General features: G+C 25.3%; 2 protein-coding genes across 2 annotated transcripts; one reads left to right on the top strand and one right to left on the bottom strand.

The window, feature by feature from the left end:
- Positions 1-8,526: 8,526 nt before the first annotated feature.
- LOC145828703 (endothelin-converting enzyme-like 1) lies at positions 8,527-15,591 on the bottom strand. Its single transcript, XM_082936459.1, has 8 exons — positions 15,580-15,591; positions 14,294-14,437; positions 13,391-13,489; positions 10,737-10,843; positions 10,499-10,569; positions 9,844-9,941; positions 9,515-9,580; positions 8,527-8,799 (listed from the first exon to the last, which is right to left on the bottom strand). Exons 1-8 carry the CDS (start codon positions 15,589-15,591, stop codon positions 8,527-8,529), a joined length of 870 nt encoding a protein of 289 aa, XP_082792585.1.
- A 492-nt stretch (positions 15,592-16,083) lies between these two features.
- Positions 16,084-17,110, top strand: LOC145828702 (uncharacterized). Its single transcript, XM_082936457.1, has 2 exons — positions 16,084-16,791; positions 17,099-17,110. Exons 1-2 carry the CDS (start codon positions 16,084-16,086, stop codon positions 17,108-17,110), a joined length of 720 nt encoding a protein of 239 aa, XP_082792583.1.
- Positions 17,111-19,425: the final 2,315 nt, after the last annotated feature.

The following is a 19,425-nucleotide window of genomic DNA, read 5'->3' as shown; positions in this document are numbered from 1 at the left end:
GACTTTAAGTTTTTATTTCAAGTTTAAGCTATAAAAACAGACTTTATTGAAGTACAATTTTTGAAAATATATAAAAATTATCTTATATTGAAACTTTAAACAAATATTAGTATATTTTTCAAACTTAAACTAATCACTTTTTAGTAAAGTATAAAATAATAAATGTCATTTACTTATAACAAATTAACAAAATTGATAAAATATTGTTTTCTAAAATAACTTATTTTTAACAATTAACAATGAAAATGCATAATTTATGTTCTAGTTTTACTTTACTTTGAAAGTTATATAAACATTTGAGGTAAATAAAATTTTTCTTAAATTATAAGCAAACTAAATGATAACAATTAGAATAAATTTAAATACTTAAGTTATTCCTTTTAAATATTACACAACAAACAGAAGTATTGACTCTTATACCTAACATTTTAATCAACTCTAATAATTTTTTATATAAAAGGTTTGATTATAATACTTTGATCATCAGATCAAAAGCTTTGGGTAGACTGAGATCAGGATTATTGAGCTTGTCTTACAGCACACATTAGTATAAGCTTAAGCTCTGTTGGATGTTTCCCAATGTTTTCTTTATTTTTTTTTATTAAACAAATATTTTTAGAAACATAAGAACATTTCACTGACTTAGCTGTGGTAAGTTAAAATTTAGATTGCAAGAATACCTATACTACCCTAATTTTCAAGGTAAAACTTTAAAGTTACATTAACTATGTTATTTTTAACCTTTAATTCAGCTATTTGTATAAAGTTGACTTATATAGTAAAAAAAAACATAATAAACTAGCTTGATTTGAACGAGTTAATGAGTTAGGCTAAAAAAAAAAAACTTGAGATTTTACTCTAATCATTTTTACAATAATCAGTGCCCTACATTTTTTAATCTACTAGGCACAAATTTTAATGAGTAAGAGAAACACTGAGGTAAGCTCCGGTTTATCTTCATCTTTAAGTTACTTTTGTTGGATGCTTTTATATGATACTATTGTTTCTTATTTGTTATAGAATTTACGGTTACTTTTATAAAATAAAATGTACAACTAAAAAGGTTTAGTTGACATATTACATACTGTTTTTTTTTTATAATAAAATAAAAACTAATTTCATTTTATCTTTTCTTTTTAAACTTTTTTTTATTGTTGAAGTATGGTTTTTCTTATAGTGCAAGGAACAATTCCTGACAATTTAAGGTCAATAGCTTAGAAAATGAAAGAGAAGATAATTTTTTTGTGAACTTTTAAATATCCAAGTAAATGAATAATGAAAAACTGATGTCCATACATTTGTATCAAAAACATATCACAAAAATGACAACAAATTTTAACACTTTTTAAAAAACTTACTTTATTTATACTACAAGCTTTAATATAAAAGCTTATGTTAATTTTTGTAAAAAAAAGCCCTTACCTCCCCCTATTCCCTTAAACAAGTTTAAATACCAAAAATACTAACATAAAAACAAAAGGACCTAATAAAATCATAGCTTTAGAGAAATGTAAAATTAAAGTCAAACAAAAACTAGTCTGAGATTTATAAACAACTATCAAAACTAGCCTGAGTTTTTTAAAGATTTCAGACTTAGTGTGTAGCAGTCTGTTATATGAAGGTAGCCATTTGACACAAGTTATTAACAGAAGTAACTTTAATAGCAGTTACTAAAGTATTAATAAAGAAACAGTAATTTAAGGGTATACTTAGTATGTAAATCAAGGGTAGGAAACTCCATCAATGAAGGGTAAAAGTGTGATCTACAAATAAAATTCATGAACTAACCCTAAATATACTAAGGTTTGAAAAAAAAAAAAAGGAAACAATTTACAGAGAATTTATAAATTACACTTGATATTTCGGATCTGTTATGAAGACTAAAAACTATAACTGAGGCCAACAAATATTTAGTTTTTAATATCTAGCAGGCAACCACAAGGTTTTTTCTTAAACCAGGTCCTTGGACCAAACTTTTTGAGCGCTCATTTTTTTGTTCAATAAACTATAGTAAAATATAAATAGTAAACAAAAAAGTAAAAACTCCACAAATATTTTAACAAAAGTATATTTTTATGAAAATTGATAAATATTTTTTACTATAGTTTTGATGCTAGGCAATTGCTTATTTGCTAATAATTATTATATAACTATTAATTTTACTATAAAAACATAAAAATATCATAGTTTTAATAAAACTTTAAAAGTATGAAATCTAAAAAGTATTGATTTTGTGAACTTTATCAAAGTAAATCCCATATTTTTTATGGTATTAGAAAAAAAATCAGCTTTACTCTTCCCTCTAAGCAATAAACGATTTATGAAGGTCAAGCAAGCAAGTTGTCATCACCTGTAATTCTACCTGCCCTTTAAAATAAACATTAAACTGACCAAAAAATTAAAATTAAATTACTAGCTATTTAACTGAACTAAAAAACCTTGGTGATACATCATTTGGCAAACATTCACAAGGTTGAAATCTCATCACTAAAAATAACAAAATCATGATCTCCAAGCAAGTATCTACCAACACTGAAAGAAAAATAATACATCAACAATCCAATTGTGTGGTAACTGCCACCATTGTGAACTCACTATCTGCTTTTGCAAATTTACATAAACAAATACTTAAGTAAATAAATTAATTTGTAAATAGATTTAGTAAATAATGAAATACTGAGAAAAAGAAAAATAATAAACTATTAACATTTATATTAACATTTATACATGATAAATATAAAAAACTAGAAAAAAAAACACTTTAAAAGTTTCTAAGTAATATCTTACCATAACACTCAAAAAAATAAAGTAAAACTAAACTTGAATTAACATTTTACTTTTAGCTCTAGTTGTAAAAAAAATAATTAAAATAATCAACTAACTTAAAATATAACTCAGTAAAAAAATAAAAAAATAAAAAAAGTTAAAAAAATACAGTTTTATATCAAATTGGTTTCAATTTTTTTTATCACTCTTTTATTGACCAGATAATCATAAAACATAAAGACCCAGCATAAAGACCCTGGTGTACATATAAGGGGACAGGTCAAACATGCACAACGACACCTCTGTACAAAGGGTCAAATCTGCATGAGGGGTAACCCCAATTTTCAATATATCTGGAGTATGTGTCCTGGACAAGACATTAAGGCCATAGGGGGGGTAGAAGCCATTTTTTGACCAAAAATAACATATAGACTTATATTATAGTAAATTTCATAATCTTTCAGATGCTTTTTTTAGATTTTATAAATATTAAGTAACTTTTTTTTTATGACCGGTTATATAAAGGGTTGTTTATATAAAGGGTATATAAAGGGTAACTTTAAAGCCGTTTTTCTCGAGTTTTTAAAAACGGGCTTTAAAATCTATCTTCTCCTTCATTTTTCAAGCAATCTTCTTCAAATTTTCAGGAAATGTTCCTTACATTATGAGAAAAAAACGTTATTTGTGAATTTTAATAATTTTAAAAAATAAAAATTTTATGACAACAATAAAAAAAAAAAAGTGATTTTTTATCAAAAAAATTTTTTTTTTTCAAAAAAAAGGTATTTTTACTTAAAATTTTTTAAAGTCACAAATAACGTTTTTTTGTTATTGTATAAAGAATAGACTGTGAAAGTTTGAAGAAGATTGCTTAAAAAATGAAGGAGGAGATAGATTTTGAATGCATTAGTCTTTTTTTGCCGTTTTAGTTTTTCCTTCCCCATAAGGAACCTGTTATGCGGCCCGACTTTGGCCGGTCATATCTTAAAAACTAATTCAAATTTTTAAAAACGGTAAAAAGCAACTTGAAGCTTAGTAAAAACTCTATAAAATAAGATCAACTTGTAAAAAACATGGCCTACCCCCCCTATGGCCTTAAAAGGTATCAAAGAGGTGTGTGACTCAATAACCGAAAGGTTCTTTGTGCACCAACTTGTATGACCAAATATCTTGAGTGTCTTCTTTTTGTGGTTCAATAAACTGTAAAATTTTTGATTAAAATGGGAACCTTAGTTTTGGTGAAACTTTGGGTTGTAAAAATATTTAATTATATATATTTCTTTTTTATTTTTAACCTTTTGAGATTTTATTTAAAACAATAACCCAAATAGGTCTACTTGCAGTAGGGTACATGACTTTAAACTGTATCCTGGTGTATGACTCGATAACCGAAAGGTTTTTTCGTACACCAGGTCCTTGGACCAAATATTTGATAGCTTTTTTTTTTTCTTTGGTCTATAAACAAACATCAATTAACCAAAAACTTTAAATTTTTAAATGGTCAAAAATTCCATTCCTGACTAATATTGTTAAATTTAAACAGATTTTTAGCTTGGGTGAATTTGGACTATTTTTATTTTCTGTACAGTAGCTTTGATATTATCAAGGACCATATAGTTTAAAATAGGGTCGCCTCGGCCAAGTTAAGTAAAATTTAGACCTGATTGTTATTTTGTTGTGTTTGTTTTATTGTCTTTGAACTTTAAATGTTTTATTTTTTAACCAAAAATAAGAAAATTTATAAAAAACAAGAAGTGTCTCAATAAACTTAATTTATTTTGTCAAAAGTTGTACTGTATTAAGTTAAGTAATAAAGAAAAAAATAAAGTTGTTTTGAGTTTTTTTTTTCTGTTTCTTTTTTAGTGTATATTATTTATCTTTTATATGTTTTAATTTTATTAAAAAAGTTTAAACAGTTACAAATAATATTATTTTAGCACTAGACAGATCAGGTAAAAACTAAATTGTAGCTCGATAAACAAATATCTATAGTCTTTCTACAAACCAAGCTCTTTAAGTAGAAAATTTGAGCGTCGTTTAATCTATCGCATTTGATAAACTGATTTTCTTATTTTTCATAGGAATCAAACGATATACATTAAAATAAATACTAAGAATACAATAACACTTGGAAAACTCTTAAATTTTGAACTTAAACATTTACTTAACCATAAGCTTATTTAAAATATGAAGAAATTAAAATGAGTGAAAATTATTGACTTAGAATACTATATAAAAGCAAGAACACTTAAGTAAAAATTATTTCAATATTTGTATTTTGTAGTATAAAAAAAAATGATTAGAAACTGCACATTTGCTTAAAAAATTTAATATCTGATAATCAAAAAAAAAATATTTTTAATAATGTTTCGAGAGCTTAAATAAATGTTTTAAAAGAACATGTCAAATAAAAATAGTTTTATACGTTGAATCAGTTTAGAATTTAAATTTTAAGCTCATGCTATTGCTTTGGTAATTTTTATAACTAACTGTTTAAATACTAAAAAAGTGATAAATAAATTAAATCAAAATATATTTAATAAGTGATAAAAAGTATTTGGTTGTTGTGAAATAAATTAAAAGATTAAATTCTAATCATTATTCTTGTTATAAGGAACACTTATAAACATTGTTTGATATAAGCTCAAGTTAAAAATTTATGTTAAACATATTTCAAGTTAGATTTTTTTTCAGTTTTAAGGTATAACATATTATAGTTTATAATCAATAATGAATGTAAAATAAAAATTAAAACATGACTGACTAATATAAAATAATTTAGTTAAGTTAATTAATTTCAATAAAACAAAAGCCAAAAATATATCTAAACTAAACTATCTTTGACCTAAAGTTGGTTATACTAATAATAAAAAAGCTGTTATTAGTTAGTAATTAAATTTTCAGTAATTAATTAGGCAGGGCTTCCAAAACTCATTTTCAAAATCCCCCTTTTGGCTAAAAAAATAGTTATGATTTTCTATACACTACACTTTTAAATTTTCGCTTTTTAACTACTTAGTACTTACTGCTGTATGATAGCTAGTATCATTCCCAAAAACACAATAATTCAACTTTAAAAAACCGTGAGTGTTTTTAATTAAACTTTATTTCAAAAAAACATTTTAGCTAATGAAGTAGAAAAAGGTGATATGGATTATGATGTTGAGAGAATTGTTGGAAGAAGAAATGACGGAGTAAGAAATGTTATTTTGTACCTTGTAAATGGAAGGATTGTGACGAGTGAGTTAATCGGTTTATAATTATAAATGGTATTGGTTGAATATAAAAACATTTTTGAGCAAAATAGTTTAATCAAATTTAAGGTTTGAAATGTTTCTGATATGCTTTGAAAATAGAACTTTTTTGTATTTTAATAATTTAGAAATAAAAATTTTTTTGATACTGGTGGTCAGTTACGTTTATTTGGTACAACTAAATTTCACGGCTGGACAGATCCTAAGGTACAAATAAATAAACAATGATTTAATTCTTTTTATAATCTATAGTAGTTATCGATAATAACGATAATTAGTATTTATAAGCTCACATCTTGTTTTTTAGCACTTTAAATATTTTTCCAGCTAGAGACTTTTACAGTCTAAATCTTTTTTTTTTTGAAGTAGATGTAAACATAATAACATAAACTAAATTTAAAGATATTCTACGCCTTTTTAAAAAACACTATTAATAATCTTTTTTATTTAAATAATATGGTAAAAAAAAGTACAAAAATAGGTATATTTCTCAAAGTGGTGCTTGTGTAACATTCTATCACCATTTTCATATAAAGCAAAAAATTACTTTTTCATCAGGTCAGAAAACAGCTGGGTAGAAGAAGCAAACACTACTTGCCGCAGTCTCATCCGAGAATTTGAAAATGGAACAAAAATAGAAGCAGACTTAGCGCGTAACACTATATCACATATAAATATTACAAGAAAATATATGAATAGACAGTATATATAAATATAAACACATGTTATATAAGCACATGATTTAAACAGCTATTTTTCTTGTGTAAGCAGCATAAATGACTTAGTCAAAAGTGTTTTCAAAAACTGCTGTATCTAGAAGTATTAAAACATTTTACAGCTTTAGCTCGTCGTCTGGTTACGGAAATACGGTGAAATAAAACCTTATCTAAACTTAAATTACTTGCTAAATGGTTCGAGAATTTAAGCTCGTTAAGTTTTTTAATTTTATTTGTGAGAACACAATTTACAATTTGTTTAAAACATTTTTAAGCAGTTAAAGCAAGTAATAGAGCAACTTGAGTTGAGTGTTTGTACGCTTTATCATTAATTAACAGATTGGACTGAATTTAATCGTAAAGTTCTTGCCGCTGAAATTAAAGCGAAGAGATTGTCTTATTCAGGGATTAGTTACACTACTACGCTCAAACGTTTTCATTTAGAAACAGAAATAGTTATGTTAAGAGTTTTTGTAAACCTACCTGTAGAAAATGTTACGGGTGTTTTACACATACCAAAATGCGTCCATGTAGAAATAATCAAGTAAAAATAATTTTAAGAGCCGCTAGAATTTTGTAAAGTTATTTTCAAAATGCCTTTTCTAAAACAAGTTTACATTTAGTAACAAAATAATTCCAGGTAGAATCACTGGTCGCATCAAATTTTTGTAAACTATTATGATTTTCAGTATTTGAAATAACAGTTGAGTTAATAACATTTATCTAATAGAAGTTGTAAAACGCAACTAAAAAAAAGTTTTTGCCTATTTCATTAAATAGATAAATATTTTTAACATATCAAAAATTGTTTAAGTTACTAAAAATACTTTTTTGAATTACAAGTTAAGTGTTTAAGAAAACACATTGAGGTAGTAATATATGGTTTACTATCATTTCTTACCCGCGATCATTTCTAACCAGGTAATATCTTACCCGATCACATATAACCCGATTATTTTTAACCCGATCACTTATAACCCGTCATATGTAACCCGATCATATCGAACCCGGTCATATCGAACCCGGTCATTTCTAACCTGATCTTTTCTAACCTGATCATTTCTAACCTGATCACATCTGGCTCGATCTTTTCTAACCCGGTCATTATTGAAAATGTTTTACTTTAACATTAAAAATGAATAAGCTACGTAGCTGACAAGAAAATCTAACTTAAATATAGTTATAACACCTTACTTTAAAAATCCTCTTTAGCAGATCTTTCAAAAGTTCTAAAACAGTTTAGTAAAAACGACAACCTTTCAAAAACAAGGGGAAATTTTCTTTTTTAGCATTTTTCTTGGCTGAAAAGTTTTAACACACAAATATTAATTTTTTCTTAAAAAATATTTTTTACAGAACTTGATACAGCTAAAATGAGTTCTGTGTTTTTTTATGAGTTTGGGTTTTTTGGGTCAGTGCTAGTGCCCATAAAAAGTGGGACGTTTTGGCCTTTTTTTTAGTCTAAAGCAAACCACGAAAAATACGTATATTTTTTTACTGGTTATAAAAATATTCTCATATATTATATTTCAAAATGCTAATAGCGTGAAATTGAAATTAAAGCAAGAAAATCTAGAAAAACAAATAGTTGTACTAAATAGTCAACATTTAGTCAAATAAGATAATTTATTAAACAACTAAAAAAGTAAACTAGCTTTTAAACGTTTTAATTTTTTTTTGATGCATAACTGAAAAAAAAAATCCGTTAAGATTGATAGCTTAAATTTACACTATTTTATTTTATAGTTTCAAGAAACATTTCAGTACTTTTCTCCATATAAAAATTTTCGTCACCACATGCTGCACTTATCAGATTTGTTCATTTTACTGTCAACTGAGCATTGGAACGCGTCGGAAAATTTTTGCAAATGCGAAAGCGTCTCCACAACTCGAACTTTGTTCGGGGAGTGGGTGGGAAGAGGGCCTGCTTTTCTTCTTCCGCTGTACAGATCTCTCTCTTTGGAGCAATAGCTCTGGGCGTGAGACACGAAGAAAAGCTGCTCTCTCGTCAAGTTGAGAATTTCGTTTGGTTTAAAATTTGGTGCTTTTAATTTTTGGAGTGCCTTGAAATTTTATTTGTTTTTCTATATGTATTAGAACTTGTATTATGAACTTGTTTGTCAGTAAATGTTAGTTTTTTAAAATATTGTAGTATTTAGCAAGTTTATGTTTTAAGTTTAGACAACAAATATTTAATAAAAACATAACACACAAATTTAAACATTAAAAATTTAGTACTTTTATCTCTTTAAAATTGGTTTAATTTTTAAAATAAATTAGCTGTGAAAATAAAACAGTTTCGCATATTATTTCTAATTACAAAAATGTACCACTATTAGCAGTTTAGTAAAACAATAAATAGTTAATAAACAATTGCATCTAAATATATGTTAGTATAAAGTATTACTAAAAGTTTACTAATAAAAAGTTATGTACATCCTTGGTTTAAAATACGACTTTTCTTTATTTTAATGTTTTTACTTAAAAATCAAAAGTACATTTGTATTCAAAAACCCTTTTAGCTCTAGTCTATTGTATATATACAACGATTATTAAGTAATTGTTAAAAAAAAGCGAGTGATTTGAGAATTTTATTTAATGATTTTTAAACAAAACAAATTTTATGTATTTATAAGTGAACTTTTAAAGTGTTACATAACACTAGTTTCTTTATAGTTACTAAACTTTTTAGTATTTTTAAAAATTTTGATCAAACCTAGTCATTTTAAACATAAAATGTTATCGATAAACACATTTCTACATACAAAACAAACTAACTTTGTACGCAATTTTTAAGCCATTATAGTCAGCCAGGTTTTCATATAAAGTATAACCTCCGTCTACCTGTATAACAAAAAAAATGTATTAAGAACATAACAATGATAACTGTCTGCTAAGGTTAAGTGAGTAAAAAAATGTAGGAACTAAATCAATAAAGCAACTCTCAATAGTTGTTTTTGTTATTTTTCAAATTTATTCGCTTGCTATATATTAAGTCTCAAAAATATGTTTAGTAAAATAGTTGTTTTAGTTTTACTTTTCTAACTTAAAAAGTCCTTAGTGAAAATCAAAAAGTAAAGTTTAAAGGTTAAAAAAAATGTTTAAACCTCAGGATGAATTCCGTAAGCGTTCACAAAACAATCAGCTTTATCAGCGTAATTTCCATTATATTCATCAAACCAATCTTCGTTTAATAGATTAGAAGCTTTAAAGAGTTTTACGACAATTTACCAAATTTTTAACTTATTCATTGTGCTAAAAATTATTAATACAAAACATTAGTTTAACTGTTTAAAGTTTAATTTTAAAACTATACTTGTATAGCAAACTAAGTTTGCCCACTCTTTATGAAAATACCAAAGTATTTAATTAAAACTTCCAGTAAAGTTCATTGAACCAACCCAAATTATCAAAAGCGTGTGATATTTCATGTCCAAGTGATGTCATTATTGTACCATAATTTTGTTCACTGTTAGTACAAGAAATGTTAACAAGTAGCTTAGTTCAAAATCAAATTTTTTTTAGTGAAAATTAAACAGGTAAAGTAGTCACGAACACTGTTTTTCTTGCATAAACTGTAAATATATAGTTTTTACAAAAGAAATAATTCTAAAAAAAGTATTTTTTTGTCAAGACATTATCCAGCAGACAATATGTAGTAATTTTGTCAAAATATTAGCTTATGAGGGAAATAAAAAAACAACGTTTCAAAAATAGCTTACATGTTTTTATGTTGAAAATAAAACGGAGGTTGAAAGAAACCAGCTGGAATATAAGCAGCGTTTTCCAATCTGTCATAATATGGAGTCGTCGAATAAAACGGAATTTTCCAACTGTTTGTTGATAAGAAGTTAGCATAAATTTACACAAATAAGTTTGTTATACGTTTAGTAATAACATTGTTGATTTTTTATATGAAAGTTTGAAATTTTTTGCTTTTTGAAAAACAAGGTAATTTTCAAGAGTTTTTGAAGATATTAATTGATTTGTGTTGACTTACTTATCTGTACTCAGAGATTCACTGGTAATTTTATCAATTCTCTGGCTTCTTTTCCATCTAATTAAAGCAATGTAGTTGCTAAAAAACTCATCTTTTGAAATATGAATCTAAGTTTTTAGAATAACCTTAATTGTTTGGTCACATACTATAAGGCATTATAAAATTAGTAATATTTAAAAAATACTAAAAGTTTATAAATGACGGAAGTTGTACTAACAATTAAACTTATTCGAGGTCTGGTTTAGTGTAAAATTTAAAAATCTGAAAAGTGATAGTGTAGATGTTTTTTGTAGAAAATAATTAAACTAACATGTATAGCAGTTTTTTATATTTTTTTAATTAATGTACTCGTATAGGATCGATATTATAAAGTCACAACTTAATAAATTTTCAATATATTCTTACGGAACACCTTTTACAACTGTAATCAAAGCTATGTACTTGATACTTATATTTTTAATGTAAATTAGTTTGACTAAAGCTTTGAAAAACTGAACAAGTCATACTACAAAATACTTTAAAATAAACAAACTAACTAACTTTATATTTTTATGTACATCTTATAAAAAAGTGTTTTGAAAACATTCATCGTTATTTTACAAAGTTTGTAATAGTTTAACGTATTTAAGAAATATTTAAGACAAATAATATCTACTCAATTATTGTTTACTTTCAATTAATTGGTTAAAGTTTTTTCTAGTTCTAATATATACAACAAAATATTTAGTGAAAAATATTTACTCAGTAAGAACATTCACAATAAATTCTTATATATTTGTTACAATGCATCATTCTTGACTACTAAGTATAACTTTAATGAAGAAAAAAAGCAAATGTTATGAAGTTTACTTACTAAAGATGTTATTTTTCTGTGCGTTACAAAAGTTAAAATTAAAATTTAAAATAAACTTATTTCATCATTTTTTTGTTTTTGCATAGTAAAGTTATGACAGTTAGTAAAATTTAAGCATTTAAAAGTTTGTGAAATATGTTTTATAATGTTTAGAGTTTAGTTTCAAGCGTATTAAAGTATATTTACGAACAAAGTTTTTAAAATTTTACTAACAAAATAACGTTCATTCAACAGTGGTAACGATACATCATCATATCCAATATTAACTTGCAAGTTTTCTAACTGAAAAAAAGTAAAATAATGAGTTTGCAGTAACATTTTTTAAGTATATATGTATAATTTATTAAGAAAAGTAGATTAAAAAAACAGAAATTATGTTTCAAACCGTACTAGCTGATAATTAAAGAACTTAGCTTTATGAAACGTCTGTTCTGGTTTTTTAAAATTCTACTTTTCTTAATACATTATTTAAAAGCCCTTCTAAAGTGGGCTCTGTGGAAAATGTTTAAGTTTTTTTAACTACATTTTTTTTTCTATATGTATATATACATACATTTAAAAAATAAGGTGATTATTTAAACTCAACTAATTTCTACTTAGCCCACTTAAAGGGCTTTTAAATAATTTATTAGGAAAATGCGATTTAAAAAATTCCAGAACATATGTTCCATAAAGACAAAAAAAGATTGTCTTTATCTTCAGCTGGTTCAATATAAAACAAAAATCACTTTGTTAAACAGAGATGCAAATGTTATACAAAAAAACAAAATATAATATGATGTAAGAGTTGATATTGTACATTACAAATATTCGGTGCAAAAATTGATCTTCAATCTAACTAAACAAACAACTAAAATTCACTAAAACTACAAACGTTTTTTCATATGTCGACAAGACGATATGAATTCACTCCTCTTATTTAAACAATCTTTCTTTTTCAACGAATACACAACGGCTATTGGTTATTTTAAGCACAGCCTACAAACAGGGTTATTACCATCTGCTATTGGCTGTGCTCTTTTTATCACCTCCCAAGTTAATTCAAAATCAATGTTTTTGCGCTTTCGGCTGCAAATAAACTTTAAAAGCTCATTCTCATCTCGTATACACCATCGTTATAAGAGTTTTTATGGTTAGCATACTAGAATCTGAACTGAGTTGAGCATAAGCCGATTTCGAACTTCTTTTCAAGGTCAGAGTTATCTGTTGCCTTGTAAATAATGTTCCCGATCGGCAATTGTCCCCTTTCAAATGATATTTGCAGCCACTAGCGCAATTACACTGATATTTGATTATCTTACTTTTGTTAAAAATCCTTTGTTTGTGTGACTTATTTAATCTCTCCAAATTCGCCATACAATAAAAATTAATTTGTGTATTGTATTTATTGAAGGTCTTTAATAAGGGGTTATTTTTATTGAAATGTAGTTTACTAGATTTATAAATTCTCTGCCGACATTTGTTTTGACTGAACTACAGAATGAGGGATTGTACCAAACAATATATATCGCTTTATTTTATTGTTCGTTTTAGTTTTTTGCTCCGTTGTTTCAATATGTATATAAATATAATATATACATACATATAGATGTATATGAATATATTGTATACATATATATTTAAATAAATTCGGCTTTTAAATAATTTATTATTTAATCTATTTATTATTATTTAATTTTTTTGAATTGAACTGGCTGATGATTAGATCTTTATAAAAATTAAAGCTTTATGAAACACATGTACCAGTATTTTTAAAATCTTACTTCTACAATAAATTATATATACATATATATATTCATACCCTTTCAAGCAAAAGTTGTCTCGGTTTTTCACTCAGCCAGTCATTGTGTCGTATTTGTTCGTACATCATGTTCTTCGCAATGTCTGAGAGACCTTTTACCTGAAACAAAACATGATAATATGGTTCTTAAAAGAATGATTTTATACTTTAAAAAATCTGTGTATATATCAAATTAAGAAATAGTCTAGTTTCTAAACAGAAATTAAATACTGTAGTAAAATTAACAAGTCAATTTTAACATCGAAAAGTACCTTATATAGTCATGTTAGAGAATATAGAATAAAATTAGTTTGTATCATACTATCTAAACTGCTGCTAAGTTTTTTAGTAGTTAATTCAATAATCTAAATAAGTAGTTAATCATTAATCGGTGAGCATAAAATAAAGAAATTACTTTAGTTAAATAAGTTTTATTTAAATACATGCAAGTTGATTAAATTTCATAAATTACTAAAAGAGGACAATTGTTTTCTTAACTTGCTAAAGTAGATTAATTTAATAGTTTTTTAAACTATAAAAAATACTTTTGCTTATTTTATAATCAAAAACATCATTATAATCGGTTTCTTAAAACGTAGGTTTTGTTATTTTTAAGTTAATTGTTTTTTTGATTAGAGTTGTAAAACTATTTTCGTTAAATTTAAATCGACCTGTTTAAATTGAGATTAACTCTAACTTTTTTTTATAGATATAATTAATAAATAAGATCTATAAAAGTGACCTTAAACAATTTTTCTTAAATCCTTTCTTTTAAAAAAGGTTTAATGCTTTAGTTAAAATCACTAAAAAAGAATTAAGACCTTTTTAAACTAGCTATAAAAGCATTTATACTTTGTATACATTTTTTTCAATATTTTGTTTCCTTCTTTAAATTTTCATAAATACATTATTTATTAAACTTACATGATTTTTCTGAACGCTGTTGAAATGGTTATTTGCGTACATTATGCCAAGTGGAAGTCTGAAAAACTTCTTTACAAGAAACAAACACTCTTCTAGTTTTTGCTGAACGAACCCATTGTACTTCGGATAGTGGAAATATTTCCACTGTAAAATTTACAACAGTAATTAAAACAAAATTGTTGCATTATTAACTATGCAAAATTGTCCAAAAGATTACAAACATTAATGTCACAATTTCTTTTTATTTATTTCTGAATATTTGCTTAATCGAAAAAAATGTCTACTTTAAAAATAAAAGTAGTATAACAAAATATACACATGTGCTAGGTTTTTACTTTCTAACTAGCTTTAAGTTGTTACTTTTTACAGTATTTTAGTAGTTTTTTAATGTAGTTTAAGTCTATTTTACATTCTTGTAATTTTTTATGCTCCTTATATATGAAAAATTTAGTTAGCTTAAAATTGTTTAGTTATAATAAAATATAAATCCTTTAGTTTAGTTGAAACTAAAGTATTGAGTTTACTATTATAAGCAAAAGTTAACTAAGTTTTAAACTGTTAAACCTGTATTTAAATCTCATCTAAAACTTGCAGACATTTATTTCATTTACTGAACATATTTTTCAAAAAATCTTAAAAATAATTTGAAAAAAACTCACATTTGAAAATAGGTTATTTAGATATCTTTTGTAATTTTCATTCTGTTCATACGAAGTTTTCATTGCAAATTTATAAACTATTTTCCAGATAAAGTATTGTTGAATAACTCTAAAAGTATTATCATATGTTATGAACTTGATGGATATAACAAAACTTTCTTTTTATTTATGTATAGCTAACTGGTTTACATCAAAAGTTTTTAGATTTATTTTTTCAGTTAGTCGCTTTTAGAAACTATTTTTAAACCTAACAAACGTTTAAGTTTCATAATTTTTTTAATTTTTAAAGATACCAAATTACAAAGACGAATAAAAGTCATAACTTATTTGTGTTTTGGTTAAAAAAATGTCGAGACTAATTTCAAAATATTGTAAGTTAACATAAGTCTAGTAATGTTAAAAAAGAACAAAAAACAAACGAATATAAATTTTAATTAAAGAATATTTTCTTTAAAATTCAACTTATTTCTTAAGCTTGTCTATCTAGAAACTATGTTTTTAAAATGTAGTTATACAAGAAAAACATTATGTTATAACACTTTAATAGATTAATAATATAAACTAACTTATTAGCTCATCAAAACTTTAATAAATTAAATCTAACAGTATTTCTAAAAAGCAACTAACTCTGATTTTCATTTTTATTTAGAAAACCTAAAACATGTCTAATACATTTATTTTTAACAACTGTAATTGTAGGTTGTAGATATAATTCACATAAGCTTCAATACACAATAAAACTTTAAAAACCTAACTAAAAATAAACATTAGATAAAACTTAACAAGATTTAAACAATTAATATTTATGTTTATTTTTATAACTATACCATCTACAAACTTTGGTGGAGTTTGATCAAGTACTTGTGATAACTTTGCAAAAAATGAATTGTAATTTTCAACTCTTACAACTGTGTTGTCATCAACATTAACTTTATTTGTTAACTTTGACACAACTCTCATCCAATTTATCTGTTCATTTGTATTATATAACTTTGAATAAATAAAATTGTAAGTAAAATAAATATAGTAAAAAATTTGTATACCAACGTCCCGTTGGAGGAGACTATTAATAAAGTTACGAAAGTATACATAGACATAGACAATCCTAGTTCAATATTTGCTCGATCAAAAATGACTCAAACAGTATTTAAAAATCTTCTAAGAGCATGCTCACAAAGCATCTTTGTGTTCAATGGGACCATATATCAACAAACAAACGGTTTATCAATGGGCTCACCTCTTGCCCCTTTACTGGCCAACTGGTTTTTCAGCCAATTGGAGACAGAGCTGCTCAACAAAACTGCAAGGCCTAGAATGTACTGCAGATATGTTGACGACATTTTCTGCATTTTCCAAAATAAAGAACAAATAGATCAGTTTGATAAAAAACTCAACAATATGCATCAAGACATGAAATTTGTAATCCAGACTTGCCAAGAAGGTAAACTACCATATCTCGATACACAGGTGACAATAAAAAACAAGAAGTTTATAACATCAATATTCAGAAAACCAACAAGCACGGGCGTGCTCATGAATTTTAACTCGTGTGTACCGCAGTCGTGGAAGAGATATTTAGTAAAAAACCTGAATCACAGAATAAAAAATCTCGTTACAGAAGATCTACAAAATGACGAGTGGCAAAAGGTAAAAGAGCTGTTGATTAAAAACTCATTTCCGGCCAAGTTTATCGATGAACAAATACAAAAGAAAGACACCTTTGAGACAGAATTAATTGAAAATAAAGATGATAAGAAACAATACATTACAAAACCATATGTTAAAAAGACGTCAGAGAAATTCGCCAAGAACATAAAAGCAGTATTTGAAAGCATCGGGGTAAAAGTACGCATTACTTATAGATCAGAAAAAGTAGGGAAATATTTCTCTCTAAAAGATTCAATAAGTAGCTTGTATCAAAGTTGTATTGTCTATAAATTTACGTGTCCAGGTGATCTGAACAACCAGTACATTGGTGAGACAGAAAGACAACTTTTCGTCAGAATTAAAGAACATGCGACTCCAACCAACAGTGCGGTGTTTAAACATATTGAAAATTGTGTACTTTGTACTAATTTTAAAAATATTTATAATTGTTTCAAAGTTATTAAAATGTGCAATTCGTATAATGAATTATTATCTTCAGAAGCTCTACTAATTAAAAAATTCCAGCCAAATTTGAATAATCAGCTTGGTCCTGATAAAGGATCAAGAGTAACTATTAATGTATTTAAATAATCCATTTTGTCTTAATTGTTTATAAAAATCCATTTTTGTTAATTACTTGTCGTTTTAATTAGTTGTGTTTTTTACAAATGATATAATTTCACTCAATTTATTTTGTGTTAGTTTAACTAGGGAGTGTTTAGCATTTTGATAAGGGAATTTGGACATTCCGAAAGCGCTTAAGTTTTTAATAAAGTTTATAATGAAAAAATTTGTTTGTCTTGTAGTTAAATGGTACTTAATTACATTAAAAGGTCTAAATATATCTGAAATATTTAAGTGTTTGTACGTACTTTCAGACAGTTTTTTACGACTACTTGGTAAAACATTACTAGTAAAAAACAGGTGGAAACTATAATGTCTACAAATAAAAAAAAACTTAGTTTTTTCAAACCTAAATAAATGTGTTTTCTTTAAACAAGTACAAACTTACAATAAAAAGTGTTTATTTAATAAATTTCTGAATAAGGTTTTGTTAGAGTTTTTTGAAAATAAAAATGTTTTCTAATAACTGTAACGATGTTTGTTTTTGTTTAACTTTTGAGTTGTTTATGTTTTGTCTCTAGTGTAAATAAAAAAAATTCAAGTAAATCTTAAGTAATCAAAGCAAAGTTGATTATACAAAACAGACGTTAAAAAATGTTTTGCAATAAGTTGTTTATAGGTAGCGATTAGTCATTTTAAATAAGTACAAACTAACATTTGGACATATTATTCTAAGTTGTTTGATTGTTACAAATTCATAATTTCCATTTCTAACTTCATATGATGTTGGAATGATCTAAAACAAAGTTTGCTCATATTGTCATACATTCCTCAATACATGCTTAGCATAGAAAGTTACATTCTAACAAGTTTGAGAGTAAACGATTACAATGTAAAACTATAAACAAAGTTTGAAACGCATTTGATTTTAATTACATATTTTAATTGATTTGAATTTCAGGAGAGAATTAAAACCTTCTTTAGGAAATGTATAATTTTTAAATAGTTCATCATTTTTTCAAACCTTTGCAAGTTTTTGCTCAAAAAGATATACAGCTGTTGTTTCAACTGTAATTGGAAGTTCCAATATTCTATAAGTTTTTTCCATAAAGTGTTTCATTTTGGATTTGTATTCAATATGATTCTATAATAGTAAAAGTATTTTTTATAAGGAATATATAGTAATAATTAGGTGTACGTCGTTGTACATTTAGTCTTTTATAGTTTAACGACAATTAATCATAACTAAAAATATTTTTATTTAATTATAACAAGTTAATAAAATTATTAACTGGTTGTTTCTATTCTTAAAGGACAGTTTAAAATTCAACAATTATTCTTAAACAGTGAGAAATGTACTTTTTGAAACAAAACCTATTATTTTTTTATAATTTAAACATGATAAAAAAATAAAAACTTTGTATCTCTCTGTAAATAATTTCATATTCTTGAAAAACAGAACATTTTATTGTTTTAAATGAACTATTTTCACTTCCTGTTTTATAGAAACATTTATTACAAACATCAAACTCAATACAATCTTTTTTAAAAGTTAATTTGAAATGTTTAACAAAAAAACAATGTAGCTTGTTTTCTAGAAGTAACAAACGTAACAAGTATATAAAAAGTATTCTGTTAATAGGATTGACCTTTGTACTTGAAATAAAAGCATATGTGTTAAGAAAAAGTTACAGTTGATACCGCGATATATATAATTTTATTATTTAAAAAATTTCAGCGCTTGATAAACAAGATAAAGTTGATTTTTCTGGTATAGTTCCAAGCAATAACATTCAGTTGATTTGACATATAATTTGAAATAAAAGCAGGGACAAAACATCTTTATTTTTTGCATATTAGTCTCAATTTAAAAAAATATATTTGGACTAGTTACACGTATATATTTGGTTTTCTTCCTGCTTATACAATCACTTTATTTATTTTTACGTTTAAAAAATGCATTAAACATACTTAGCTATATTAACTTTTTTAGTTTGAAGGCTTTAAAGCTGAAAACATATTAATATACAATAATTTAACTGTAAAATATTAAATTTGTTAAAATAATATTTTTATATAATTTTGTGCCATTTATACTTTTGTTAGCAGTATTTATTTCGGCCATCATAAACAAAGTTGAGATGTTTTTGCCATCGATAATAAACAATGAACTTCACCGCACGATAAATAACAACAGCACCCGAGACAACCTACAAACGGTCGCTTCAGTGCTTATGCAAATATGCCCGCTTGGTTGGATCA

The sequence above is a fragment of the Thalia democratica genome, chromosome 2 (genome assembly GCF_965202585.1).
Source record: "Thalia democratica chromosome 2, ktThaDemo2.hap1.1, whole genome shotgun sequence".
NCBI classification, from domain to species: Eukaryota; Metazoa; Chordata; class Thaliacea; order Salpida; family Salpidae; genus Thalia; species Thalia democratica.
Note: the sequence above shows the minus strand (reverse complement) of the source record. Positions and strands in the feature narration are given on the sequence as shown.

Bases quoted from the DNA above. Each gene is read 5' to 3' on its own strand.
- LOC145828703 (XM_082936459.1), bottom strand. The intron at 13,490-14,293 runs GTAAGTTTAATA...GTTTTGTTTCAG, and splicing joins ACAGCGTTCAGAAAAATCAT to GTAAAAGGTCTCTCAGACAT. The intron at 9,581-9,843 runs GTTTAAACATTT...TTTGTTATACAG, and splicing joins CTTACGGAATTCATCCTGAG to GTAGACGGAGGTTATACTTT.
- LOC145828702 (XM_082936457.1), top strand. From the start codon at position 16,084: ATGACTCAAACAGTATTTAAAAATCTTCTAAGAGCATGCTCACAAAGC.